General features: G+C 59.5%; 1 protein-coding gene across 2 annotated transcripts in view; it reads right to left on the bottom strand.

The window, feature by feature from the left end:
* Positions 1-27908, bottom strand: part of FAM53B (family with sequence similarity 53 member B) — a 98844-nt gene that overhangs the window by 33040 nt on the left and 37896 nt on the right. For both annotated transcript variants that reach the window (XM_054690501.1, XM_037496962.2), the window contains exons 2-4: positions 25536-25794; positions 17370-17424; positions 5281-6059 (exon numbers count right to left, since the gene is read on the bottom strand). In XM_054690501.1, coding sequence (XP_054546476.1) covers positions 5281-6059; positions 17370-17424; positions 25536-25613 — 912 coding nt within the window. In that variant the 5' untranslated portion in view covers positions 25614-25794. The remainder of the gene's footprint in view (positions 1-5280; positions 6060-17369; positions 17425-25535; positions 25795-27908) is intronic.

The raw sequence follows: 27908 nt of genomic DNA, 5'->3' as shown, positions 1-27908 counted from the left end.
CTGAGAACCTCAGGGCTGCAGGGACAGAGCCCTCACAGCCAGGATCGCTCCCCTATTCCTTTTGATCAATGTCTCTCCTGCTCCTAAATGTGCCAACCGCAGCAGCGAGGGCAGCCAGTGCTCACTGAGCCCTCACCGGGCACCCACCGGGCGCGGGTGCCCGCAGCTATACAAGACGGCGCTGCAGCCTGACTGCACAGGTGGGGAAGGAGGCACAAAGCTCACAGACGTTGCCCTGTCTCCTCGTGTCCTAACCCACTTCTCCAGCAACTGGGAGCAACCTGGGGGTCCTGGGAACCCTCCTCGTGGACCCTGGGGGTTGAGCAGGTCAAGCAGGCCACGGAGCCCAGCCCACAGCGCCTCCCACTCTGCAGTGCAGGCCCAGGCACATCCCTCCTTAGATGCTCCTCAGCTGCGAGGGTTTCTCCAGCTGCCCACGTGCTGCAGCCCGGACACCAGCACCAGGGCAGGGGCCGCACACCGAGGGTCTCCACGCACGTCTGAGCACGTGGCTGACGAGGCAGAGGCCCCTTGTCCGGGAAGCCTGCTGAGCATCATCACCCGTGTCTCCTCAAACACCCTTCTGCTCGGGAAGGATCTCGAGGCAAGTGTGGAAAATCACTGGGTGGCACTAAAAGTCACCTCCCTGGCATGTCCCCAGCTGAACTCCTTTTATTTTTCTTTTTTCCCGGGAGATCAAGGCTATTGTGTCAACATTCGGCCCTGACCCAAGTGACCTTAGCCGATTGCTTATGCAGCCCAGTGGTGGCCGGTGGGGCCAGCAGGAGGGACCCACGCATCTGAACAGGGGCTTCCTTGAGTCATGGGCCCTGCCAGGGGCCCCACAGGCTGACATGCCTATTTCTGGGAGAAAAGACACACTCGAGAGAGCTGAAACCAGCCCCTGGCTCCTGCCCCTCCTCCCTCCACTGCTGGCACGATGGGCCTCGCACGGACAGGCCTAGACCCGGAGCGGCCAGCCCAGCTGACCACCCAGGCAGCAGGCAAGGTTTTGCTGTTAATCAAGCCAACATTTGTTGAGTGTCACCCCCCTGCCATACACACACGCCCCATGACAAACAGGAACTGTGGGTCCAGTTTCACAGATGAGGAAACCGGACCAGAGCTCCTGCCTGGCTCCAGAGTGGGCCCGCTTCCCTGCAGCCCCCTGCATCCTCCTTGGAAAGGTCAATTGGGTGGACAAAGAAGCAGAAGGTGCTCTGGACTCAGAGGCTGGAGGTGCAGGGTCCAGCCCACCCTGCCTCTGCAGCAACCATGGGCTCTGGGCAGGTCATGGAGCCTGCCTGGGCTCCAGGGGCCTTCTCCCAGTGAAGGGTGGACGAGGGCGAAGATGGCGCCTCAACTAGCAGTGGCTGAAAGATGTCTGAGGGCACGGTCCTGAGACCTCCTCCGAGTTTAGCCAGAACCACGCCATGACTGACCAGCAGTGTCTGCCGAGTGCATGGCGCTACCACCCCTTGGCACTCCCAGGCACTGATCATCCAGGCCTTAAAGGCGATCTGGCTTTGTTCAAGCCCCCCTGACAGCTTCCTTACCAGAAGCAACTGCTCTACAGCATGTTTGACCTTTATTTCATCACACCTGGAATTCCAGGGTCGCCTCGCCTGCCCCTCACTGGATCTCCCTGCCTGCTTGTGCCATAAAGGGTGACCCTGCTCTGGCCTCCTCTGCTTGCTGTCGGCTTGGTTCCCAGAGGGCGGGAAGGGCCAAGGGCGTGAGGCATCAGGACACAGGGACTGGCCAGGTGGCTGGCTGCCGGCAGTGTGGACAGGACAAGGCTGCAAAGGGTAAGCCAGGACGGAGCCCAGGGGCCTCACGAAGGAACAGCATGGCTGGCCTGCAGCGGCCAGGGCTGCCAAGCAAGCAGGCCATGCAGCCGGTGGGGTGAAGGGTCACGCCAGCCCCAGGACATGGGGTGGACACAGAGGCTGCCAGATGGAGGCGCGTCCAGGGGCGGCCCTGCCAGCAAAGAGCCATGGCTATTGGCCAGCATCTGTGGCGACCTCTGGTGTCTTCCTGCGGCAACCCCTTGCCCGTCAGCACACTGGGTCCACTGCCCGCTGCTTTGCTGGACACGTCTCAGGTTCTGCCACAGGTTTCTTGCCTGTCCATGCTGCCCTGGCCAGCTTTCTCGGGCCCCTCTAACATCTGCTCACACAACAGCTGCCTGTTCTGGGGGCTGTTCCTCAAGGTTCAGGGCTCAGTGTGTGGGCAGCTGCAATCAATCAAACCTCTGTTTCAGCACCCCGACCTCTCCTCATGAGAGCCCGCTTCTGGTGGGAGCATTGTCAAGAAATAAAATTTGTTGCTCTTTCAAGCCGACCAGTTTGGAGTTAAAACAGTGGCACCAGGCACAGCACCAGCGGGCGAGCCATCGGATGGCTGCTGTTTCTGAAACCTTTGCTCACACACATCTGATCTGTGTCTAAATAGCCACGCAGAGCACAGGCTCGCTGGGAGTCAACGGTGCCTGGTGGTCACACCAGGCCTCAAAAACACAGTAACGAGTAGTAAGCAGAGGCCCTGCCAGTGGACAGCCCACAGGCTCAGGTCAGCGGCTGCGATGTGCGTGGTCGCGGTGTGGAGAGGGCACTGCTGCAAGAAAATGCCAGGCAGACGGGCCCCAGGCGAGGGAGCCAGGCCGTCGTGGTCAGATCTGGGCAGGAACAGACAAGGCCACCCTCTGCGTGGCCCCCCAGCAGCCTGTTCTGCGGAACCAAGTGGCCACAAAGATGCTGACAGGGAGGGGCCTTTCTAGGGCAGGGCACAGGGCCTAGAGGCACAGGCCTCCCGGCTCTCACTCAGGACCCCCTGGCCAAATCCCTGAAGCCTCACTTGGGGTTCCCATCCATGAGCAGGGCACCCGCTGCACCCTAGCAGCACGGCCACCATGGTCGGCAGGCAGGTGACTGGGCCTGGAGATGCAGCTGGGAAGGGCAGGGCATCTGGGGGGGGGGGGGTTGGCAGACCGCTGGGTGTGTCCATCCTGGTTCCCTGGGCAACAGGCATGAGATGACGAAGCTCCCGGCCACCCCCTCGCCAGAGCACCAATGCCTCCCCAGCGACACGCGTGTGGAAACCAAGACGAAAAGGCCAGGGGCAGGCGTCCACACCCTCTCAGCCTGAGGAACCACGGCAGAAAGGGTGCCATGCCTCAGCACCCCACCTTCGAGGTGTGGAACCCTCTCACTCCTGGACATCGCAGACACAGCCGAGCTGCTGCGCAGGACAAGGGCCATGGACAGTGACCCCACGGCCCTGGCTACCAGGGACACGCCAGGCCCCTGGATCCTCAGGCGCGGGGTCCCGGGCTGGGTTAGGGGCTTTTCTCAAGCGCACGTGGGCTGCCTTGGGCCTGGCTGTCAAGGTCCAGCTACTGAGGCCATAAATCATGGGGCGGGCAGTGTTGAGGGGCGAGCCAGAGTAGGCTCAGAGGGGGCTGGGCAGGTGGCCCAGGGCCCACCCCGGGGGCTCGAGGCCCCTTGGCAAAGTGCCTCCCGGGGCCCCATCTCTGCTCTCCCCAACTCTGCCCCCATCCCGGCCTGGCCAGGGAAAGGCAGGCAGATTCAGGGCGGCTCCTCGGGCTCTTGGAGGCCTGCCTGGAGCCGATGAAGCAATCCATACATCTGGGCACCCCCCCGCCCAGCAATATATTTTTAAATGGTTTCTACCCAAGTGAGAACGGGAAACGTCTCCAGTGATGCCAGCGATGTTATTCCAACTTGCGGCTAGTAAAATATAATAACACGTGTAAGTTGTTTTTATTACCTATCTAGCTTATTAGCTAATAAAATAAGCTCAGCATTAAAATTTTAACTGAAGTCATTTATCGCATCCAGAATTCAGGGATTGGGGTTCCTTCAGAAGTCACCCAAATCTGTCTCCTGTCCAGCCTTATTACCTATTTAGATTTCTCCGGAGAAGGAAAATTCCACGTGCGTGTCCAATGTAAATGAAGTGTTCGGTGTCTGGCTGGTGAGGCTCAGGAGGAAGCCAGGGGCTGCTGGAGCAGCTGGGGGCGGGGGTGAGGGGTGGGTGGGGGTGAGGGGTGGGCGGGTGGGGGCTGCGTGGATGTGAGGGTGCGGGGGCACAGTTGTGCTCCCCCGCTGCGCCGCCAGGGCACAGCTCTTGAGCGGAGGTGGACAGACAGCCTCTGTTCTGGGCCCGGGTGTGTGCTCTAAACTGAGCTACCCACACCTCTTCTTTTGTCGCAGTGTGGGGGGGGGTGTGGGGAGGGGAACCCTAGACTGGGAAGGAGAGCTAATGGAGAGAGAAAGAAGCTCTAAAAACAGAAATCACTGTCACTCTAAAATGCAAGGCAGCCCAGCTGGACCAGCCACACTGGGCAACGAGGGAAAGCGGGAGAAGACGTGGGGCCAGGAGCAGAGTGGACAGGAGCCTGCCTGCCTGGCATGCTCATGAGCTGTGTGATCAAGGCCGACCCCTCACCACCAAATGGTGCCCATCCCTGGAAACCCAGCAACACCGAAGCTGACTCAAGATGCACGGAGCTCCTGAGGGCTCTTGTACACAGGGACCAAGGTGCTGTTCTCCCCCCATGCCCCCGCCCTCGGGTGCATGGGTCACAAGAGCCCCCTGACTCCCTGGGCCTCCCCAGGAAGGGCCGCACACAGGCCGGGCTCAGCTCGACAGTGTACTAATTCCACGCTCACCCCATTGGAATCAGTCCCTGGGGTCAGCATTAGCACAAGGCAGGGCTCTAAGACAAGGAGGCCAAAGTGCGAGCGGCAGGGGCCCGTGGTCAATGGCACACAGCGAGGACAATCAGAGGCAGGCAGTCCGGAGGCCGAGAGCGCATCTTGGTGGCTTTGCATTTCCACAGCTTACTCAGAGCAAAGGGGCGTCCTCCCTCTCTCGCCCCGGAAACCACTACCCACGGCCCCGAGCTTGGGGCTGGCATCACCCCAGTGACAGTAAACACTGGGCCGCGCGAACAGCTCTCGTGCAGGCCCCAGCGATGAGGCTGGGCCAGAGGCTGCTGGCGAGGTGCTGGGGTCCCAGAGGTCAGGGCCACCCGCCCTCACCACCTGCCTGCTCTGGACCAGCAGCACCAGCTTCCGCAGAAAGCGCATTTCTGATTTCCAATGCAGAGGGTACTTTCTTACAACTTTGAAATAATCCCTCTGAATAGGATTTTTAAAACCAGGGAATCAACCCCGTCTGGGCCTTTCTGAAACCGCCCGGGACAGGCGAGACCAGCAGGGGCTGGCAGGAGCAGCCGTACGCCGCGGCCCTTACCTGAGCCATCTTGGCCAGGTCCAGCGAGGGCCTCTGCTCCTGCACCTCTTCCGGGCGCCGCCGTTTAACGCCCACCTTCTTGTCGTTGAGGACGCACGGCTGGGAGCGGCTGCGGGAGAGCCCGCTGGAGCGCCGCGCCAGCTCTGGCGTGGAGGCAGGGGTGCTGCTGGCCGAAGGTGGACAGTACTCCGCAAAGGAAAACTGCTCGTGCGAGCAAGACAGGGACCGCTGCATGTCAAGCCGGCCCCCGCCCATGGGGGCCGGGTCGGGGCTCCAGATGTCGCCCGTCTGTCCACAGGCGGCAGAGCTGGGCGCCCCATGGCAGGACTGGCCTCCAAATCGGTGGTGAAACCCTGCCTGGTCGTCGGGCGAGGAGAGCGCGTTGGCCCGGGAGGGGAGGCTGAAGCTGGAGCTTCTCTGCATGGTGCTGAAGCCGTTGGAGTAGCGCTGGACACTGCCCCCGCTGTAGCAGCGCCTCTTTTCCACAGGAGTCCAGACTTTGGACCCCAGGGGTCTCCATAATGTCCGGCAGCTGGACATCTCATCAGAGAAGGACAGCGAGCGGCACTGGCGCTTGCTGGGGGGCGCTGAGGGGTTCCCGTTGTGGTCGCTGAGGCTGAGGTCCTTGATTAGGCTGGTCACCGCGCAGGCAGTGGCGGCCTCCCGGGGCCACAGGGCGCCGTCCTGGCACTTCTCGGGCAGGCACTCCCAGATGCTGGCGCTCGTCTGGTCGATCTGAAGGGGGCACTTCCTGTCCAGGTCTCGCCATCTGTCATTTTCTGGTTCATAAATGACAAAGAGAAAACAGGATTTGAAAAGAGCTTCAGGCCAGCCCTCAAGCTCCTCACCCAGAGTCCATTTTAAACAGGATGAAGGGCCAGAAAGGCCCTTCAAATGCATCCAGTCCAACCTCACTTTACGATGAGACTGAGGCCCAGAGCGGGTGGCAGTGCTGGGAGTGGTGCCGGCAGCAGGTGAAGCCCAGCCACCCAGTGGTCCCGGGACCCCTGGGCATGCCTTCCCACACACCATACTGCCTCCCAGGAAAACCCACAGCAGTTTTCTTCACCGAAATGCCTCCTCATTTTAGAGGCAGTAGCAGGCGGCCCATGGCGCTGCCCCCATCTCAGTGCACTCCTGCACCTGGCCAGGACTGACCGAGTCCTGGCAGAAGACCACCACCAAGGAGGAGCCTGCTGCTCCCTCAGATGGTCAAGAGCGAGGGGTCTGGGGTGCTGCCAGGTTAACTCATCTGAATTCCACCTGGAAAAACCTTGCTGGTAACAGGGGCTGTGCTGGGAATCTCAGACGAGCCCAGATAAATCTGACATAGATCTTGATTCTGGTTGACAACATAAAAACAAAGTTAAGAAATATATTGTCTTCCAGGGATCAACAGGTTGGCAGATTTCTGTGTTTTCTAATCTTCTATTTATGAGCGTGACTACAGAGAAAGCTGTGGTTTGGGTCAGTTAGAAGGACAGACGTTATTCTCTAGACTTTTAACAACACCCATGCTCACAGCACCGTGACTGCAGCCCACATGGCGCCTGGTGGGGAGGGCGCCCAGGCAGGGAGACGGCGGAGGGTGACTGGCTCAGGACCACAGAGCTGACCAACGACAGGTACAAACCTGGGCTGGCCCGACCAAAGCCTGGGCCCTTCTCACCGCACTGCAGGGCAGAGGGACTGATGCTCGCTGCCTTCAGGAGTCCGAGTCAGCCGCAAGCCTCATGTGCAGGAACCTGGGGCTCTAGGCACCCAGGGTAGCACCCACCCCCAGGCCACGAGCCTGACCGTGCTGGCTGGCACAAGTGCAGCTACTGGCAGGTTCAAAGGGACTGGCCGCAGAGGCCCAAGGGAGCTTCTTGAGCCCAAGGCTAAGCCAAGCCAGGGCCACTGTGGGGCCCCTTCTTCACAGAACAGAGCCCCGGGTGGGAGCCTGGGTCAGGGACACGGAGCACGAGCCTGGCTGCTCCCATGGGGACTCAGAAGCTGGAGCCCAAAGAGGACCTTCCTGTGCAGGGAAGGAAGGTGCGCTGGGGACAGCCGGGAACCCTCTTCCTGGGTCCTGGCGCACAGCCGGGCCCACGAACAGTCCTTTCATTAAATTTAATAAATTATTACCAAGAATTACCCTTTTTACAAGTGGCATTTATAGTGTTCAAAATACATCTTCACCACCCATGGAAATCACTCCCCCGAGTGTTCACCGTTCTTCTAGAACAGCTTCGATTTGACAGTTGTCAGCAGTTGCAAGCTCAGTAAATGAATAATGAAATGAAAATGAAATATAAACTACCAGCGGCTGAGTCCCCACGCCTCTGTCATCTGACTTAGAGGAAGGTCACCCTCAGAGGGAGTGGAGACTGACGTGTGGCCACGCGCTTCAAACGACGTGAGTGATAGCGAAATGGTAAACAGAACTAAATACTATATAAATGATCCAGGAATAACGTGGAGCGTGGAAAAAAGCAAAGCTTCAAAGAATATCCGTGGTGTGGGGAATGTTAATGATGTAATTAATGTCGTGAATAAACAGGAGCCAAAACGACAGACACGCAACCCCTATTAGTACTGTGGGTGCATCACGCTGAGGATAAAAAAGGAGACAAACGGAACTATTCCAGATCCACAGGCAGAGAGCGGGTTAATTTATATTTTCTCCGTTTTGTTTTTCTAGTTTCTACATTGTCTATAAGGACAAATGTATTTCCCCACACGTGGGGGCCATGACTGCCAGGGCAGGGTCAGGGCCAGGGCCTTGAGCCCCAGCTTCCTCGGTGTTTGCTCGTTAGGTCTTTCAGGAAATGCCCATCAGACAAGGCTGGCCAGCATCTGTCTTTTGGGAGAAGGCACCAAGGCATAAGATGGCGAGAACCCGGCCTCGGAGCAGAGGGCCCCAATATGGCGCCACGGTGGCACCACTCCAGGAGCCAGAAACAGTTACAGTATCTCCCCAGGATTGGGAAGCCGTGAAATTGAAAGAGAGTGATGTCACCCTCAGAAGACACCGCTTTCCGTTCCATTTTTATTTCACTGCCCTGGAATTTTCCCCATCTCCAGGGACGTCATGAGAAAAAAGGGGAATTGGGAATGGGTGAAGCACGAACATTTGGCTTCTGGGCTGACAGCCCACCCCTCTCCCGAGGCCACCTCATGATCTCAGTGCTCCTGAGTGGACCCTCTGGCCTCTCTGCTCCTCCCGCACCCTCACTCACGCCTCCAGAGAAAGCTCCCTGAGGCCCATGCCTGTCGAGGGCCGTCCCCTCTGGCAGTTACCTCCGGCCTCCCAGGAAGAATACAGACGCCTGGGCCTGGCCTCCAGGCACCACCTACTCACACCTCCCCAGCGACCCTACACTCAGGCCCACCCAGCGCCCAAAGACACCAGAAGTCAGACAAGAATTGGGTTGAGTCAAAATCATTCTTGAAAGTCCCTGGAACTGGTCACAAAGCACACTTCCCCTGGCTCTGTGCACCGAGCATGGAGAGTGACTCACGTGCCGGCAAGTCCTTCTGAAATAAAGTCGAGTGAGTGGATGGAGGCAGGAGCCTGGGCAACACCTATGCTCAGGGGGTGGGCATCTGACCTGTGTCAGGCTGCCTGTCAAATCCCCATTGAGATGGGGGCTGGATGACAAATCCCAACGTCTCCCTGCTTGCCTCCGTTAACTCTTTGTCTGAAGTGTCCGTCTCCATGACCTAGCATAGAGGATTTCTTTGCTGTAGACAGGATTAAAAGAGTAGGTGCGCAACTTGGTCCACTGATTAAATGCAAGTCCATAAAGACTACGTTGAATCTCCCGCTTCCCCCAAAACCTTAGCTCTTCTACTCTTTACCGCCTTTGCAAAGGCCTGGAATCTCGTCCTGCCTTAACCCTTCTCCACCATGTAACAACCAACTCCATAGCCCCACTGCACACACGGCCGGGCACTCACAGTCCTTTGCCTCAACTGATAACCATAAGGCGCCCATGTTGCCTGAACCTGGATTTATCAGCCCACAAGTCCACTTCCACTCAGCCACTAGCAGGGCCCAGCCTGGCTCCCCAGCGCCCAGCACACAGCCTGGCACACAGCAGGCCTCAGCCAGTGGCAGGATTGGGAGGAGATGGCTGAGTGCAAATAAAAGCTGCAAAAGCCAAGGCCTCAACTCCCGCCCTGGGCCCTCGAGGCGTGCAGAGCAGCTGGGAGTCTGGCCGGCGCAGTCCTGTCCAAGAAGATCCTTGGAAACCCAATCCTGGGGTCCGGCGCTGCGCCTGTGCGTCAACACCGGCCAGGTGGCGGCCCGTCTTGTCTGCAGGGCAGATAATGTTTTAATTGTTTCTATCTTTATCGCTTCCAGAAGTACAATATAAGAAAAGTAAAAACAATCAAGGCTATGTTTAGCTCTTGTGTTTTCCCTCTTCACTCAGGGAACAGAAAGCGATTTGTTGGGTCAGGTCACCAGACAAAAGAAACAGGAATAGAAGCTAATTTTTAATGGCAAACAGCCCCAAGCGTCAGGCCTGCGTTTGGCTGTACAAAGGCCTCGTGGGGTCTGAGGAGAGGATACCAGACGCCCTGCCCCCCAATATCACTTCTGCACAAACAACCACAAGTCTTTCAAAAGTGACAATGGCCAGAGACGTAGGGAGTCCACTGAGTAGGGGTCACTTGGAGTGGCGGGAAGGGTGTGGACCCGGGTTCAAACTTCCACTCCCTACCCCTCATCTGTGTCAGAAGGTGATGGACCGCAGCCACCTCCAGGGTCACCATGAGAACCAGCAGTGGTCCCCACGGTCCTGTGTGGGGTGGTACCACTCCGATGGCAGTCCTGGAGACTCGGGGTGCAGCTGGGTGCCCACCTCTGTGGGGGCTAGCAGGAGCGGGATCCATGGGGTTACACTGGGACCTTCTCAAAGTAGGGTTTCAGGACCACCCATAGGACCAACCTCTAGGCTGTTAAAATGCAGACCCCCAGGCCCAGTGCCTGAATTAGTAAGCAGAATCTCTCAAGGAAAAAAAATCTGCATTTTCACTCATTGATTACCCCAGTGACTGCAATGTGCCGGCGTCGAGAACCACTGCTCCGGGGGCAGGCCACACCAGGGCCTGGGTCTGGCAGGCCTGTCAGAATCCCGTTCATCAGACTCCACCATTTGGATTCCGAGCATCACTGAAAGCTGTTCTGGTGTCTGCTTTGTTCAGGGCTGATAACAGAAAGTGGAGCTCTGGAAAAGGACAGCTCTGCCCTGCAAGCACCCAGGGCCTCTCACCACAGCACTTCCTCCCTGGGCTGCACATTCTTAACAGGAGCCTGGACACAACGACCCAAAAAGAGGAAGGGACTGAAGCACCCTGCCCTGCTCCCCAGACACACTGAGGCCTGGGCCGGCTCAGGGCAGGGCAGGTGCTGGTGTCCAGACCCCTGGCCACTGGCAGACACGGGCACTATTTGGGGACCAATACCTCCCCTTAGGTTCTCTGCCGTCCCCACAGTCTCCAGGAGCACCCGAATCTCCCCATCTGCCTGCAGAGCATCCCTCCACAGATTTGAGAGAGTGTGCAGCATAAACGCTCCGGGCCTGGCCCACAGAGGAGGGCAGAGCACACGGGAACACCAACCATCCAGTTCTTCCCATGTGGGCCCGCCAGGCGGCCTCCATGGTGTCCTTCAAAGTTGAGGCCCAGACTGTGCTGGAAGCAACTGGAGAGGCTACCACTGCCTGGAAGTGCAGGAGCAGCTGACATCCCCACATGGGAGGGGATGAGAACCCAGATCCCCACTCAGGTTCACAAGGTTTCGGTCCTGGGACGGCCTGGCTGCAAGGGGCTCAGATATAGAGCTCAAAGAAAGAAAATACTCAGCAGAACACAAACAGTCTTTGACCTCAAAGGTTCTTGTTTCCATTTCTGCCCTTAAACTTAAAGGGAAGTTCCCAGGGGCCCAGATTCTTAGTGGACTACAAGCCTTCCTATGTTCAAGAGACAGGAGATTTACAGCCGGGATGCTGCGAGGCTGTATCAGAGGTTGTCTTATGGTGTAACCACAGCAGAATGTGGTTTCCAGAAAGGTTAAAGCATCTGAAGCACAGACACCAAATTCAAGATTTTTGCAGCCTCCCAGGCCCAGCGCAGCAGGCCTCTGGCCAGATCAAGACCTGCTGACTCATTCTTGAATTTCACACGTGTCTACTTGTGTGGTGGTGAGTCCCTGAGGGCTGAGTCACGCTAACCTGGCCTCGGGGCTGCTAGGGGCTGTGCTTGATTTGGGGGTCAATGGGAAACTCATGAGAAGTGAAGGGCCTCTGTGAGAGCAGCTTTACAAGCCTGTCCCGGAGGGGTGTGTTCAGGGTGATGACAGGAGCCAGCCCGCAATGGCGCCTCTGCCCTGAGTTACCAGGACGAGACTCAAATGGAGAGAAAGGCTCTTAGTTCTGCCTGTGCAACCTCAGCCTCTGGCTGGGACAAGTCACAAAATGCCAGCTGCACCCTGGGCCCCAGACGCCAGCTTCCTCCGTTGCGCTAGAGGATCGGGGGTCAGGGCGGCTAGAGGTGACACATGGAGGGAGGCAGCTGCCAGGGAGCGGGGCCTGGGAGAAGCCCTGGAGGCCGGTGGGTTCAGCACGGTTGACAGGCCCGGCCCTCACCATCTGAATGGAGTGGCCCCAGCAGCTGCCGTGGTTCCTGAGAGGTCTTTGCTTTCACAAAAAGAGGCCAGGTGGGGTCCCCAGCCAGATGGCACAGAGGTGTCAAAAGCAACCAGACTGGCAGTGGGAGAGCGGGTCTCAGCGCCGCAAGGCAGGAGGACTGGCGCCCTGGGGCAGGCCCTTCCGCTCTGAACACACCTCCTATGGCCTCCAGGGCATTCGGAAACTGGGGACCATTGGTAACGGCAACAGAAACTCTGTGGGGACAGAGGGCTGGTTTCCTCCCTCTCCTGGCATTCCTGTCCCGGTTGTGGGCAAGCACAGCCATGGGAATCGGGCAGCTGCTGGCCGTCTCTCAACCCACAGACATGGCAGAGTCGGTCGCCATGACGCAGATGAGACAGGAGGAGGCCGGGAGAGCTCCTGAGGAAACTGTCCATAAACGAGAGTGGTGAACTGCCCGGCCCTGAGCGGGGGACCTGCAGGAGCTGGGAAAGGACACACATGTGTCCCGAGCACAGCACTGATCTCGGGGGGCATCACACTCCCGAGTCACTGGTGGGGACACGGAGCTCCAGGACAGGGTTGTCCTCACTGCAGACATGCAGAGCCAGTGCAGACCCGCCCACCCTAAGGCCAGGCCCCGGTAGCCAGCCTGACCATCTCTGCAGTGGAAGGCCGCCTGGCCAGACACGATGGCGGTGGTGCCCAAGTCATCGTGGCAGCTGCCAGGCCGTCCCCTGGCACCCTGGCCCCTCCCTGGTCAGGCCAGCTGGCCCAGAGGGCGGCCCAAAGCTCACTGTCACCTGTCACCTTAAACAGCTACCCTGCAGCACCTACACTTTGCACCTCTTTCCTTTCAGAAACACCAAAAGCAATAAATGGTCTAAGGAAAATTTTAAAGCTCTCCGGACAAAGCTGAAACTGTTTTAGAGATTAAAACTCACACTTATGAACATAACAAATAATGCAGAAATAAAAATGTAAGTAAATTTTATAAACTCACACAGATACACACCGTCACAAGCCTCACACTGGCCTGTCCCGGCTGATCCTCGGTCTCTGACAGGAGGCCCTAAGGACCATATTCAAAATGGCCACCTCCAAGGACCGAAAGTGGCAAAGGCCAGAAACTGGGCCTTTCGTCATGGCTATTGATCATCTCTATTTCAGACAATGGCTTGTGTGTGCTAAGGAACCTAAAATGCTCACCCTCAACGCCAGCTTTTCTAGAAGGGGATCACGGCCCACCTTCAGTGGCAACAGTGGCGGAGCACACAGACCCGAAACGTCCAACTCTCACGGTGAAACCTTCAGTCCTGCAGGCTCCACAGTCAACTGGTCTACCCTGTAGAGCTTAACACCGAGTGCCCCTGGGAGCAAGCCTTTTATGTCCAGGGTAGACTTTAACAGCCAAGTAATTAAACACGGGACTAAAGGCTTATAATTAAAACGCTGACAAACCCGCGCAGGAGCAGCACAAGGAGGCCACTGTAATATTTTTACAATTCTTTTTTATACATAATGTATGATCCGCCCGCTCGGGTTTCCTCTATGTTCTTGGCCTGTGAAATAATTTACATTAATAAATAATTTATTACCATAACTCCTAAAGTAATTATGGGTTTCCATCCAATTTCTTTTCTTTTTTTTTTTTTTTAAGCGTGTGAATTGTTTTGTTTGCTGTCCATTGACTTGTATTTACAAGACTTTTCCTGGAGGCCTTTTGGAAATAACTCGTGTTAACATTCACTTTCTCACGTATCGTTTCATTTCCAGGTCTTGCCTCAGTGGTGAGAAAGGCGTGTGTGGCGGCCACTGTCCTGTGAGACAGAGCTCATTTAGGGGACACGGCTAGCCAGGGGTGTTGAAGGGGGCCTGTTTCACCCCATTTGCCCTGTTTCACTAAAGAGGACTGAACTCGTACTTGGGGTCAGTGTGAACAAGGGTCACCCACAGCAAACAAGGGAGGGCTGCAGAGAGCAGGGCTCGGCCAACCTGCCTCTCCCAACACAGCACCATCCTCCAGCCGCTGCAGCCCCTCTGTGCCCACCAGAGATCGCCGCTGGAGGCAGGCCCAGCTGCCCAGCTGGTCCAGCTGCCCAAGGCCCGAGCCACACCCACGACACTGCCACCTGTCCCGGGTTTCCAGGGTCAAGAACACAAGCCGGTGGTGTACATGGCTCTGACCCGGAGAGCTGCTTGCAGAGGAAATTCTGGGCCAGCACAGGTGCGCTGGGGATGGACAGCCTGGGAGGACAGAGGGAAGCCGAGAGGCAAAATGTCGCCGTGGGGAGGAGGAGCCCCCGGCGATTGCTGGCTGGCTCCCGGGGCGAGCCCGCAGCCTGGACAGCGGCTTGGCTCCAGCCGCCCTGTCGCTCGCATCCACACCTCAGGCCGCTGTGTTCTTCCCCACTCTGGGGAAGTACAAAGCCACTTCTCTGTATCAAGTTTCTAAACTTGGGGAGCAGGGGAGACCACACTGGGGGGCCTGTGCTCACTCACATTGTGCGCTCCCTGGACTGACAGAGCAGGCATCTCCCCCAAGGGGGCAGAGAAGGACCAGCTACGGAGAAAGGATGGTTCTTTAAGGGGAAGCAGAGAGACCCTGCCCTCCCCAACCTAATGCGCTTGCCTGGACTTTCTGAAGAATATTAATGAAACTCGAACTCAGACTCGCTTCCAGCTAGTGCCTTGGCATGCGCGGAAACACCCCTAGTCATGGGCCTGCTGTCCCCAGTTCATAGGACGGTCCCGCTGATTAAGGCCAGAAAGTGCGTCCTTCATCTCCAGGAAACAGGCAGGGCTTCTGGCTATTACATGTATGATGTTTTATCTTTGCTGAGCACTGTCCAGCCCTAGAGGGCCCACGACCCTCTTGAAAGGTCCGGCTGGACCCACGGGCTGTTCTCTCCCCCGCTGTCGAAGAGCAGGCTCACCCAAGATACAGCTCCCACCCAAGGTGCGTCTAGCTCACAGCGCAGGGCTAGGCCACCTCTAGACTCGGGTTACGTGGGCTGAGCCAGCGGTACACACGCTCAGGAAGGCTGGAGTGCAGACCTTCCTGCCTCAGCAAGTGCGGGAGGGATGAGGCGGGAGAGGCAGCACCCTCTGGGTGCTGTGATCTTTCTGAATCCCACACACAACTGCATGCTGCGAGCTGAGGAATCGGGGCTCAGGAAGAGGACTGATGTGCCCACAGCCGAGGGCCCAGGGGAGGTGCATCAAGTGCATCCAAACCCCGGGAATTCATAGCTGCTCATCTTTCTCCTCCTCTGGACAGAAGTCCCTTGAGGGCAGGGGCTGCTTGAGTTCCCTCCCCGCGCCCGCCACACAGAGCAGCTCAGTGTGCGCTGGAGCAGGCCGCTGAAATGAGGTGACGGGAGCCACGGTGGTGCGCCTGAATCGAGGTGGGGCTGGCTGAGCAACAGAAAGGTGAGCACGGGAGAGAGTGAAGCAGAGATAGTCAAGGAGACTCTGCAGACATCCCAGCACCACTGCTCCGCTCTGCCTGGCGGTGCCCTGGCCCTGGCCTGCAAAGCAAGCGGGAGTTGGGCCATGAGTGAGGGCACCATTGGGAGAGGCCCCCTCCAGAACCCTCTGCAAACAGGAGCCTGGAGCAGCAGCAAGGGCCCTTCTGGAAGGCCGGGCTGCAGAGGGGCCTTTGATAGGAAGCAGGCCTCTGGGCTCCTCAGCTCAGACAGACTCTGTTCTCCCCACGTGTTCCCTGTTTGGGGCCCTGCCTTGGTCCCTAGTCCATTAGGGTGACTGTCCCTCCTACAGCCCCACCCAAAGGAAACCAAGGTGGTCCACTGGCTTGGGTGCAAGCTTCCCAGGTGCTCCCAGCCCTCTTCACCTACTGCTCAGGACCGGCTCACAGACAGCAGCTGGCGCGGTCCGCCCCACAAGCCAACCAGAGGCGCTGTCCTAACCGCCATTTCACAGATGAGGACACTGAGGCTAGAAAAACCGGGCAGTTCAGAGCGACCAAGCCCTAATACCACCCACCACCCGCCCACAAGGCCTGCACTTTGTCAGCCACCTGGTGCAAAAGGCAAGGAAGTCTAACGCCCAGTGACCAGACACAGAGACTCACACCTCCACACCCCCTTTATGAGCCGGCAGGCCAGAGCTGAAGTCGAGCTGTGTGGGGGCCGGGCGGGCTTCAGCGCTCTTTCTCCCGGGCCTGAGGAAGGAAGGCAGCCCCTGAAACACAACCATGAGTCTGACCCAGGAAGCAGGCGGTGAGCGGCCCTCGTGCCCCAGGCCTGGGTCGCTGAGGGTGTGCTGAAAGCCGTTAACCACCAAGGAGGTGTTCAGTCAAGCCCCACATGGGACAGGCCTCAGAAATGTGTCACACGGGTAAACCAAGGCCAGGTGAGTTCTCTGCTTCTACTTCCTCTGGGGAGCAGCTCAAGAGGAAGCCTGGGGCTCTCCCACGGCCGTGCAGTGAGAGGAGAAAACCGTCCTTCCCCAACACACGACCATCCCTCCAGGGGGGCCTCCTTAGGCCTCAGTTTCCCCTGCCTGCCCCCAAAGCCGCTGTGGAGTCAAGGAGAGCACACACACAAAAACCACACAGGGAAAGGGTTGAGAAAGAGGCCAGGGATGGCGACGTGGCCTCGCAGCCTCACTGGGTGCTGTCTCAGAAGGCTGGCTTCCACCTCCGCAGAGGTCTCTGCTCTGGCTGGCCAGCCCCAGAGGGCTGGAGAGAGAAGGAGTCACGAGAGAAGCGAGAGGAGCACCTGAAGCCAGCAGGGCCCCCAGCACAGGCGTCTGGCCGCACAGAGAGCAGTGGGCCGACCGCACAGGAACAGGACTCGCGACCGCCCTGAACGCATCAGCAGCAGGAGCTCCCAGTTCCCTCTGGGCTTTCCAGCCCACCCCCCTGAGGGATAAGCCGAAAGGCAGAGAAGGACTCAGGCTGTCACTGCTCACCACACAGCCAATGAAACTGCTCTTCTACCCAACCACCAAGAACTAGTCAAACCGCAGGCCGGCCCCCACACCGTGCAGCGGGACGGGCTCGTGGGAATGCCGGGAGGGGCCGCTGTTAGCTGGAGGGGAGGACAGTCCTGCTGCTGTGTGAAAGATGCAAAAAACTCTATTTTTGTATCTCATCATATGTCCATTTGGACTTGGCGATGTGAAAATGCAAACAGCATAAAAATACACCAAAATATTAACAGCAGTTTACATCGGGCACTGGGGCCGTGACAGGTTTTTACTTTCCACCGGGATGCATTTCCTTAATTAACAACATGACCACGATCATGTAATCCTCAGACAGCAACGCTCCCTCTACAGCTGGGAACGGCCTCCAGAAGCCGACGCCAGCGCGTCCCGGGACCTTGTGCGGGGGCCGTGTCCACCGAGTGCTTCCAAGGCTCACCTGCAGGACCAGGCCCGGGGGACGACGAGAGAAGACCGGCTCGTGCCACCTCGGCTACTCACCCATAATTCCACAAGAGAAAAGTGTCGGTCCTTGACTCATCTTCTTTGGCGTGTGCTGCAAACAACCAGAAAAGCTTTTCACTCTTCGAGTCATAAAAGCACCTTTGCACATGACCCCGCGCTGACCCCTCGTACCGTCACAATGAATGGGGGGGCTGCCCGCTGCCAGCGTGAGTCAGGGGAGGGCGAGAGTGGCCAGAGACGACATCTGCCCAAGGCCGGGCAGGGACTCCCGGGTCTCTAGTGAGTTATGGGGTCCGTCAAGTCAACAGGCTTCAAGAGCACATGAGAGCCCCGGGGTGTCTGTGAGAAATCCCCCCCAGAGTGGCGTGGAGGGCGAGGGGAGAGGTGTGGGGTGAGCAGCCGGCTGGCCCAGGCCGAGGAGGGTGTCAGGCAGCAGAAGTGCCGGGAAGGGCAGCCCCGCCAGGCCCCGCCCTGGACACGAGGAGCAGCTCTCCTCCCCGGCGCAGCCCGAGGCCTCCTCTCTGAACTGAAACAGAAACGCAGGTGTGTGTGGGCTCCACGTCACAGCTCTGGCTCTGAACGCCTTGGCGCCACCTTTCCACAACAGCTTCCCTTTCCACTGCAAGCTTTCTACATCTCCCCGCGGGCCTCAGAGAGGAACGCTATGGCCGCAGGGTAGAAAACAGGCGAGCAAGCCTCTAGGAACTCCAGGTCCAGGCATCAGCTCCGCAGTAACCTGGCACAGAACGTCCGGGCTTCCCGGTGCAGGGGAGGTTGGTGGGGAGGAGGAGTCTGTCTGTCCAGGCCGCAGGAAGAAGGGTTTGCCTTAAGCACTTCAAAAGATCCCAGTCAGTCAGTCAACAAACACGGCCTGGTAATTATTTACGCGCAGGCTGTGCTAACAGTTAATCTCATGCTAGTGAAGAAGTTCTCGGCCCCAGAGGAGCGAGCCTGCCAGAAGACGCCACATCTGAGAGGCACCCCGGGCGACAGTCACCCAAAGCATCTAGGCAAGAAGTGGGCGGGAACCCAGCCCTGGCTCTCTGAGGGCTGGGAGGGTGAGGGTGGGGCTACTCAGGAACACCTGGGCCACCCAGATAAGAGGGTGGGAACGCCTGGCACCCGCTCTTCACACCCCTGCCCCAGCTGCCCAATTTGGGGAACTTTGCCCTCGGTCTGCTCTGTGTCCTTCAGGAGGGGGATCCATCCTGCTAAGGGTCCATCCTGACCATCCGGGGACTCAGAGGCTCCCATTTCATGGAGGACAGACACACAGACAAGCCGTCACACTGAGGGGAGAGTGGGGCCAGAGCAGGGATGGCCCAGGCATGGGTGCGGAGCTGCTGGTTTCTGGTCTGGAAGGATCAGAGGAGCTGAGGAAGGGAGGAGGGGAGGCTGTGCTCTCCAGCCCCGCCTCCGCAACTTAAAACAATCCTTACATTATCAGGAGTCTGATTCCACAGAGACTTAACCCCCCAATCTACAGCCATCAGGGAAAGATCTGGAAAGTGCTCGAGACACAGCATCTGCCTCCCTCTAGCTGACTCCAGCAGCACAGCGGAACAAGCACACAATACACAAGGACAAGCACACATCGTGGAATGGTGACCAACACCAGCCAGCCTGGCCCGCATGATGCAGCCCAGGGAGCCTCCCCGAGAGAGAGGACGGGCCTATCATGGCTAGGGGCTGGCCCCCCGGGGGGCAATTCCCAACCATGCAGGGGCCCTGCACCCAGCACACACACACAGGGTAACCACAGCCCCCAGGCTGGGAGATGGGGGGCAAAGCTACCAAGCCCACATAGACCCCAACCGGCAGGGGAGCAGGAGAGAATGGTAGAGGTTCACCTGCACCTTGGGGCGCAAGGGCCTCTGCGGAGGGCCTGGGGTTACAGACAGATGGGGGACGTGGCCAGGGGTATCTGCTCATTCACCTTTCCTCCCACCAACCCGGGGCTCCCCAGGACCCCCAGGAGAGATGGAGATGCAGGGTTCCGTCCACCAAGAGAAGCACACGAGCTGCCCAGGCCCTCCCCACCCCGTCACGCGGCCCTGGCTCGGTGGGGATTTATCAGCGTTCTGCAGACCCACTGCCTGGGTGCAGGACGCACACTCGGGAGGCGATGCTTCCACTGCCCCCAACACCCTGCCCTGAAAGACCGACAGGCATCCTGGTTGGCCGCTGCCTGTGCCAGGGCCCTCTGCATTCTCCATCCACAGCCCAGCAGGCCCCTCGTCCTTCCCTCACCACCGCCAGCAACTGCCCAGAGCAAGCAGATCAAGACCCAACAGCCCCTGTCCAGGAGATGAGCCTGGAGCCTCCCAGCCTCCGGTTGCCCATCCCGTCCTCCCTCAGGCAGCTGGTCGCGAGGCCCACTTGCTGCCACCTCTGGGTCTCTGCGGGTCTCATCCCCGCCGCGAGGCCGCCTCAGTCTGCTTCCCGGTCTGCCCCACCCCCGAGATTGCCTGTCTGCCCCTCGTGGCGCCACGTGTTCACCGTCTGCGCCTCGCCCATCAGCCCTTTGGTTTCTGTTTATTCTCTGCTGCCCCCTAAGAACACAGCCCCTGGAGCTGCCGTCTCGTCCACACACTCCAGCACAGAGCTGGCACACGTGACTTGTGCCGACCCACTGCTCGGGCGCTGTCAGCCACGCCTGCCCTGCTCCCGCTGCTGCACCCGGTGACGGGGGCCGGGGGGGCAGCGGGCAAGGCCAGTGGAAAGGGGTTCACTGGGTGGGTCACCAGCCTCAAGCCAAGTCTAGAGTCAATGGAAGGAGAGAGTGGGGGGGACGCCCTGCAGGCCCAGGTGCCTCTCCAGGCCACCGACTCTGCACCCAAAGGCCCACAGGCTGAGGAGAGCGCACACTGAGGCTTTCCCGACCTGAAGGAACACCTCTCCATGTCCCCCATTCTAGGCAAGCCCCACTTTGATCCCCACACTGGGCATGGGAAACTGCGTGGCCTGGAGGTACACTCCCTCTTCTGTCATCAGCACCCCAGTTTTGCACAGGGACTCCTCGGCTCCTTCTCTGCATGGCATCTGCCGAGATCATGTGAAGATCTTCATAGATCTCCACGGGGTGGGCACAGGACACCCCTCTTCCAGGCTCTGACTCCTGGGGGTCCCCGGGTGCTTCACCTAGCAGGGAGACCCCCAACCTGCCACTGATGCCTGTTTTCAGAGTCCTCCGAGCTACCACGTCCCTGCCCTTACTGGGGCCTCACTCTCTCTGGGCCAGCTTCTTCCGCTATGTCCCATCACCCCAGGGAACCCCTGGTGTAGGTGAGCTGGAGTGTCCACTGCTTACAGCAGGGGAGCCCTGCCCAGTCCCGTGACAGACTTCGAGATGGGATCAGACCCCCATTTTGCTTCTTGAGCCCATCTGCGAGGCAGGGCTGGCGGTGGGCCGGGACCCCAGCAGCTTCCCACTGTCAGGCCCCAGGCACACTTCCTGGCAGGAGCTGGCTGGGGCCATTTTATTCCCAGACCACCAGCCCTCGTCACGTCTGCCGCCTGTCCTCCCGGCCCTCCACGGCCACTGCAAGAAGGACGGCCGGGCCTGGGGACTCATGGCCCTCGCAGCCTTCACAGTCCAGGGCCGGCTGCAGAGAAACAGGACGCGACAGGGGCACCCCTGGGACTTCTCCCGACCAAGCCTCTGTTCCCAGGCTGCCCCAGGGCAGGGCCTCATCTCCGCAAGGCCCCTTAAGATCTGCCAGAGGAGATGGGGGGATTAGTTCTTCCACAGGAAAGGCAAAGGCTGGAAATCAAGTTGGGGCCTCCGGGGCCATCTGTGAGACCAGGGAGAGAAGCTCCCACTTCACTGAAGGCGCCATCAGGTCTTTCTTCAATGAGGAACAGACAGAAAATGGCAGAGCTCATTTCTGGCCTTAACCAAGCTTCTCGGAACTTTCTTCTGCAGGGTGTGGACTAAAGCCAGGGCTGCGCTTCCCCCTCTCAGCCCACGTCACGGGGAGCCACACCATGCACAGACCAGCTCAGGCGCGGAGGGGAACAAGCGGAGCCAGCAGCCCCGCCTCCAGGACGGAGCCGGCGAGACCAGACGGTAGAAAGCAGAAGGGAGAGCCAGGCCCAGGAGGGCAAGAGAAGCAGAGAGGGGCTGGCCCTTGGCTCTGTGCTGGCTCCCCAGGCTCGGGGGTCAACCGAGGCAGGGAGGGCCCTGGTGCCCTCTGCTTAGCAACGGTCGTCCCCGATGCTCTGCACCCTTCCCAGTGTCACTCCTCAGGCCAGCCTGTGCCTGCCAAGGACCCCGGGGGGCTGTCGAGCCCCAAGTGCCAGCTGCAGGTGACGGGGGCAGGGTGACCCTCGGTGCCCCGGCACGGCCACTGACTCTTTCGCCTGGGCAGGGCTTGGCCTCGGCAGCCTGGTCTGCCAGCGCAGAAGGAAGTACCTGTTCCAAACCAGGCTTGTGGGCAAGGCCCTGAGGCTGGGGGCTATGAGGCGGCCTGGAGCCACACTCCGCCCTCGCCCAGCTCCCTCTGGTCCCCGGATGTCAGAGAGGGTTTGCCGGGGGGAGGAGGCCCTGTCTGGCCAAGGAAGATGGTCCCTCCGGTGGCCAGAGCGTGGGCGTGCGGGAGGGAGCCGAGGGAACACGGCCCCCGGGGTCAAACGTCTGGGCTGCCTGCCAGCAGCAGAGCTAATGTTAGAACAAAAGGAAGAGCCCACTTGGCAGAGGAAGGCGACCGGCCGGGGAGTGGGGAAAGGGGAAGCAGGCGTCCACTGGTCCTGCAGCGGGACGAGGCGGCCAGCGCCCCGGCCGGCGCCCCCACTCCGGGCAGGCACCCCTCTGGCCCAGCAGGACAAGGGGCTGAGTGCCCCTCGGCCCGCCTTCTTCTCCCTGCGCCTCTGGGCAGCGGGGCGGCCACAAGGCCACCATTATTCGGCCTTTAGAAAAGGGAGAATGAGAGAACAGGTCGGACAGAGGAGGGCAGGGGGCTGCGGCTTCACCTCTCCCCCCCAGTCTCCAAGGCCCCGGGGCTCCACCTGCGGCCTCAGCCTCCCTCCCCCACCGCCTGCTCCCAGAATCCCAAGTGGCTGCGGTGATTCATGTTCCCTTTTTTAATCTTAAACCCCCACTTCTGTGATCTTCTTAGTCTGATTAGAAAACAAAAGAGAAATGCTTTTCCATCTTTCCTGTGTTATCTTGATGGTATTTACATGAGGATGCTGTTACCCGGTTAGGCAGCTGAAGCAAAACCCCCATCAACTTCCTCTCAGCCCTGCTGGCTGTTACAGCAGTTTCTCTCACATTCTGACCCGGACGTCATCGGCAGATGGAGATTACTCGGGGGCTTTCTTGGGTGTCTCTCTGCAGGCCCAGTGGAGCCGGCACAGCCTCAGAGGCCGGCGTGTGTGCGTGAGGCCTTGGCCGGAGCAGACCGCCCCCTCGCCTGCGGCGTGACCAGGACCCTTCCTCCAGGCTCTCTGACCTGCAGTTTCCTGCCAGTAAAACAGGGGCGAGACGGTCGGGCTAGGCTCGGGGCGGGGGCAGGGGTGGCCGGTGTACCGCACACCGCTCGCCGCTCTGTGCGCGGCCTGCCACGGCCCGCCCGTCCACCTGCACAGCCAGGCCGAGCCTAGGACGTGGCCACAGCATGGGATGCTAACAAACTGACAGAGTCCTGAGGAGCCCCCTCCCCAAAGGGGCCACTCCCCACAGCTAACCTGCCCACAAGAAGCCAGGGGACAGAGGGGGCGGCAGAGGAAGACAGATGGGCCGCGGCCCAAGCCGGGGTTCTGGGCCTAGAGCGGCAGTGATGAGAAGCAGTGGGGAGGATGCAGGCACGAGAGGAGGGGCGTCCAGGAGGAAAGAAAGCAGGGACGCGCTCCCCTGGCCTGGCTTTCCTTACTTTCTGATGGGCGAGTTTCCTTCTCCAGCCTGGGCGAGGAGGCCACGCTCCTCCTGGCAGGGGCTCAGTCTCTTGAACAGCAGCTCAGCTGATCTGGAGCACATGGGCCTGGAACCAGCCCCACGGCCAACCCCGCCAGGCCCGCCCTGAAAGGGCCCGAACACAACAGGCTGCTGAGGCCAACGGCGCGGCTGCAGCAGGGCAGGGACCTCCCCGGGGCCTCCGGACAGTCCCTCACCCTGGAGGTTGCCCCTTCTGGTCAGAGCTGCTCAACGTGTTCTCAAGATTTCACCAGGAAACACTCAACAATGGCAAACAGAGCCACTCGCCTCTCTGCCCCCGCAGCAGTGAACATGCACGCAGCCAGAGGGAGGCTACAATGACCAGCGGAGCAGGAGCCCAGAAATCCTCCACCCTACAGACGGTCACATGGCCCCACCCCATGCTGGGCCCTCAGGCCCAGGAGGGGAACCAGCAGCACACAGGAGAGACAGCCCCTGCCTCGAGGAGCTCACATTCCAGTGCAGGAGTCACTCGAGAGATTGGGGGAAATGTCAGAAAGCAAGAGCGAGAGTGGACAGAAAGTGGGGTGGATGCAGGCAGAGTGGAATTCAATTTCAGGCCAAGTGGGCAGAGAAGGAAGGCAGGCAGGAAGAGTGATCCAGGCCATGCAAGCAATGCAAAGGCCCTGGGGCAGGCTCGTGTGGCGTGCCTGAGCACGGAGGCTGGCGTGGCTTCATGGCTCAGGCAGAGGGGGCAGAGAGAGCCGCAGAGAGAAGGGGGTTGCTGGGGCCAGAGTGTGTGGGCCTTGGGCCTCCTTGTTAGGGCCTGATGTTTGCTGGGATGCGGCTGAAGCCAGCAGAAGGTTCTGAGCAGCTCTGCCTGAACTCATGCCCGCTGGCTGCTGGAGGGAACAGGCTAAGGGACCCTGAAGCTGGGCACTGGGTACCACCAGAATCCAGGCAAGCACCCAGGGGGCCCCGAGCAGCGAGGTTGGGACGGTGGGAGGAAACCTGATGACGCACACAGTGACGCACAAGCGGGAAAGGAAGCAGTGAGAGGCAGCGGCCAGCGAGGTCGTGGGGCTTGAGCACTCAGGGCAGTGACCAAGTGGACATCCAGCAAACACTGCCAGGTGCCTGTTCTCGGCCTGCCCAGCAGTGCTGGGACATGGGGGGCGAGGCCGGGTCCCTGCCTTCAAGGTGGCTGTAGACAGACCCCGGACAGGGCCAAGAAGCCCAAGAGTGGAGTCGGAGAGGGAGGCCTGAGTACCAGGGGGCTAGAGAGAGGTGAGGGCCCGAGCCAGGTGGCAGTGGCCCGGCATGTACTTTGAGAGGACTGAACCTGACTGCTTCACAGCCCTTCAAGGCCAGCACTTGCAGAGCCCATAAACCGCACGTCTCCGCTCCGAGCGGTTTGCCCTGACTGCTCCCATCCTCACCTCTGTCTGCATGGCCCGAGGGAGCTTCTTGAGGGCAGAGACAAAGCCCTGACCCCCTGTGGAAGCCCTCCAGCCCAGCACCGCCAGCGCCGCCCAGTGCTCAGGCAGGCCTGGCGAGTGGACACTTCGGAGCTCCCAGGAGGGTTGGGGATCTGGCCTGCCTGCTCTCAGCCTGGTAGTGGTGTGAGATCAGAGATGGGAGCTGCAAGGGTGCTGAGTGGGGGTTCCCAGGAGGGGCCATGACCCTCAACGGTGGGCCCTGCTGACCACAGAAGCTGCAGAGTCCCCGGGGTGGACCCCTGCTGGCCCCACAGGAGTGTTTCTGCCGGGAGGGGACTTCCTGCGCCCTCTGCAGGGGAGCAGCCCTGCTTGCTGCTGAGGACTCGGGCTCCGAAGAGGCAACTTTGTTCTCGGTCTATGAAGGCCCACCAGACGGCTGCTCAGAGGGCGGCTTTGGCAGGAGCCGTGGAGGGCAGCCGGCCCACGGCCCACCATGGTGGCAGAAGACCCGCCTTCTTTCTCACCACCTCCCACTCTCGAGTCCCGAGGCAGCAGCTCTCCCTCTGCACCACCCTTCCGAGACAGCCATACCTTGGCTCTGACCCAGGTACCACCCCCTTCTGGAAACCACCTCCCCTCACCGGGTGGAAACCAGCAGGAATGTGGGTCTCGGCCCAGCGGGTGGAGGAACCACACATGGTATTATTTACCAGGTGCTGGCCTCCCCGCTTGCTCACGGAGAGAGCCAACCCGGGCGCGTCCCCATTGCGAGCACACAGCCAGGCGCTGGGCGGCTCTGGGCTCTGCCTACACCGGTGTGCGGCCCAAAGCCCCGCCTGCACGTCAGGCCTCAAAGAGGTCAAGAGCATGAGCCCACTGGGTCCTTACCAGCTCAGGGCTGAAGGTCTGGCATGTTACGGAGTCAGCTCCCTGGTTGTCGAGGCTTTTACTGAGGGTCATCACCATGGTAAGGGCCTCAGGTGCTGGGCTCTACCCCAGGTTGGGCACGAGCCATCTTCAGCAGGCGGACTTAGGCAGAAGCAACCTCCTGGGCACCTCCCAGGTGACCGGCGTCAGCAGGAACAGCTCCCCATTGGCCGCTCACCCCAGGGTGTGTCCTAGGAAATGGCCAAGGGTGGTCAACTCTCTAGAAAGACAAAAGAAAGGCAAAGAGATCAGCTCCAGGGATAACCAGGGTCCTGCGAGAGCTGCCCCACTCCCTGCTAAAGAAGGTGCATTCTGGGAGGGCCACCAAGGCCAGAACTACCTTCCCAGAGTCCCGACTCCCCTCTCGTGCTAGCCTTGGGGTGTCTCTAAAACCAGTGCCTTGGAGGACATAGCAAAAAATCTGGCTCAGCCAGGCGGAGCCTTCAAGACACACTCAGGGGCTGCATAGCTCACGATCAGCTGTCCCCAAAATGCACTCAGGCGGGTGACATCTTACCCTGAGCTGGCTTTACAGACAGCTTCAGCATATGGCCAAGGTAGGCTGAGAGTCAGACATACGCCAACCCCAAGGTCAAGACCGAAGAAGTCAGTCCTTGGGCGGCCAACTAGCAGCAAGGGACCCCCAGTCGGCAAGCCAGCTGCTGTTCTCCAGCAGCTAAGAACAGAAGCTACGGGAAGAATCAGGAGGGTCCATTTAAAGGCATCTATTTCCCATCCTTGGAAGTGCCGCCATTTCAATCATGACAGCTCTGCAACCCTGGGGGCCAGTGCAGCTTTGCGCCTCTCCCCAGGACAGGGCGAACCAAGCCCTGGCGGGACCTGTCCACAGCACCCTGAGGTCCCCACGGTGACAGCACCCGAAAAAGGGCGTCTGCCCAGCCCATCAGCGCCTCCTCCCTGAGCCACCGTCACCAGTTACCAAGCAAACACCGATGGAAAAGAGGTTTGCAAAGTCTCTTGTCACAAATGAATTCCTCTGGACCTACCTCCCCACCCCTATGTGCATAGCCCTTCAAAGAAAGTCACGTGGAGATAAGGACCCTGAAGACCACCATCAGAGAGTGAGAAACGAAGACGATAACAGCAATAAACAACTAAAACAGGCAGCCCCTCATCCGTAATTAAAAACTGCTCGAGGTAGAGAAGTGTCGGAGAATCTGCCACTCCGTGGAAGTATTAATTGCACCCTGGTATTCACTTGCCGTCCAGACTGTAAATCATATTTTCCTGTTTACTTCGATTAGACTTGACAGTGGGTGCTATTGAAATTGCTCAATTACAGGCCAGCTGGCAAGCACAGGAAAGTTACCTTCCACTGGTCTTCGAAAACAAGGTTCCTCCGAAGTACAAAGTGAGGAAGGGGGATCAATACATTGTCAAAGGACTGACTGTCCAGGGGGGCCCGGTGGGGTCTGAAGGACCCCAGGCCGCACGGTTTCACACCACGTCAATTTAGAAGCCACACGTTCTGAGCAGGAGGGAGCTGCTCCAGGAAAGAATCCCAGACCACTCCTCCAGTTCTAGCCAGAGAGCCGGGCCAGAAACGCCCGCCAGCCCCTGGACGCCTGGCCGGGGAGCAGATCCAGGCCACGCCAGGCAGGAGAGGATGGCGTGATTGGGGACTTGCCCGTCAAAGGGACCCCTGGTGCCCCTCAGTGGTGGAGGCAAGGCCTCAAGATGGCCATCATCCTTCTGGGAGCAACAGTTCTAGGGCAGCTAGTCACTGGCTCCAGGCCTTCCCCCACCTCCTTCTTTCCTAAGGAGGCGGGAGGGTCACGGTGACAGGCACAGGCCCGGCCCAAGCCCAGTGAGCTGCAGTCCCAGCTCCTGAAAGGCATCATTTCAGTGACTTTGCTAAGCAACATCTCCCGGAGCCCAGTCCCAGATCCGGGGCCTTTGCGGGGGTGCCCAGCACACCCCACTGACACCCCTCCCATGGAGGAGCCTGCCGGGGAAGCCTGCAGGGACCTCCTCGCAGAAATGGACACCCAACCACCTGTCGTCTCACTTTTTAAGGGAATTTCCATCACAAAATCAAAATCCCATCAAGTGGGGACTGGCTATCTAGGAGCCCATCCCTCTGGACAAGCAGTAGGTACCCGGAAGAGGTGGACTATGGAAGCCATTTGCCCAGCCTCGGGGGTGCAGCTCCTGCATTGGGCACCCAGCACGTAGCTGCACCTCCATCCCCATGGAGCCCCCACAAGAGACCAGGCTTGCAGGGGTAGTATGAAGGGTAAAGAGCAGCTGAGATGGGCGTCAGCAAACAGGCTGGCACTGAAAGGAGGGAGGAGGCCTGGCACAGTCCCATTG

The sequence above is a fragment of the Talpa occidentalis genome, unplaced genomic scaffold (assembly GCF_014898055.3).
Source record: "Talpa occidentalis isolate TD23 unplaced genomic scaffold, MPIMG_talOcc4v2.1 talOcc4.8, whole genome shotgun sequence".
Classification (NCBI taxonomy): Eukaryota; Metazoa; Chordata; class Mammalia; order Eulipotyphla; family Talpidae; genus Talpa; species Talpa occidentalis.
The sequence above is the reverse complement of the archived record's forward strand: the minus strand, read 5'-3'. Positions and strand labels throughout refer to the sequence as shown.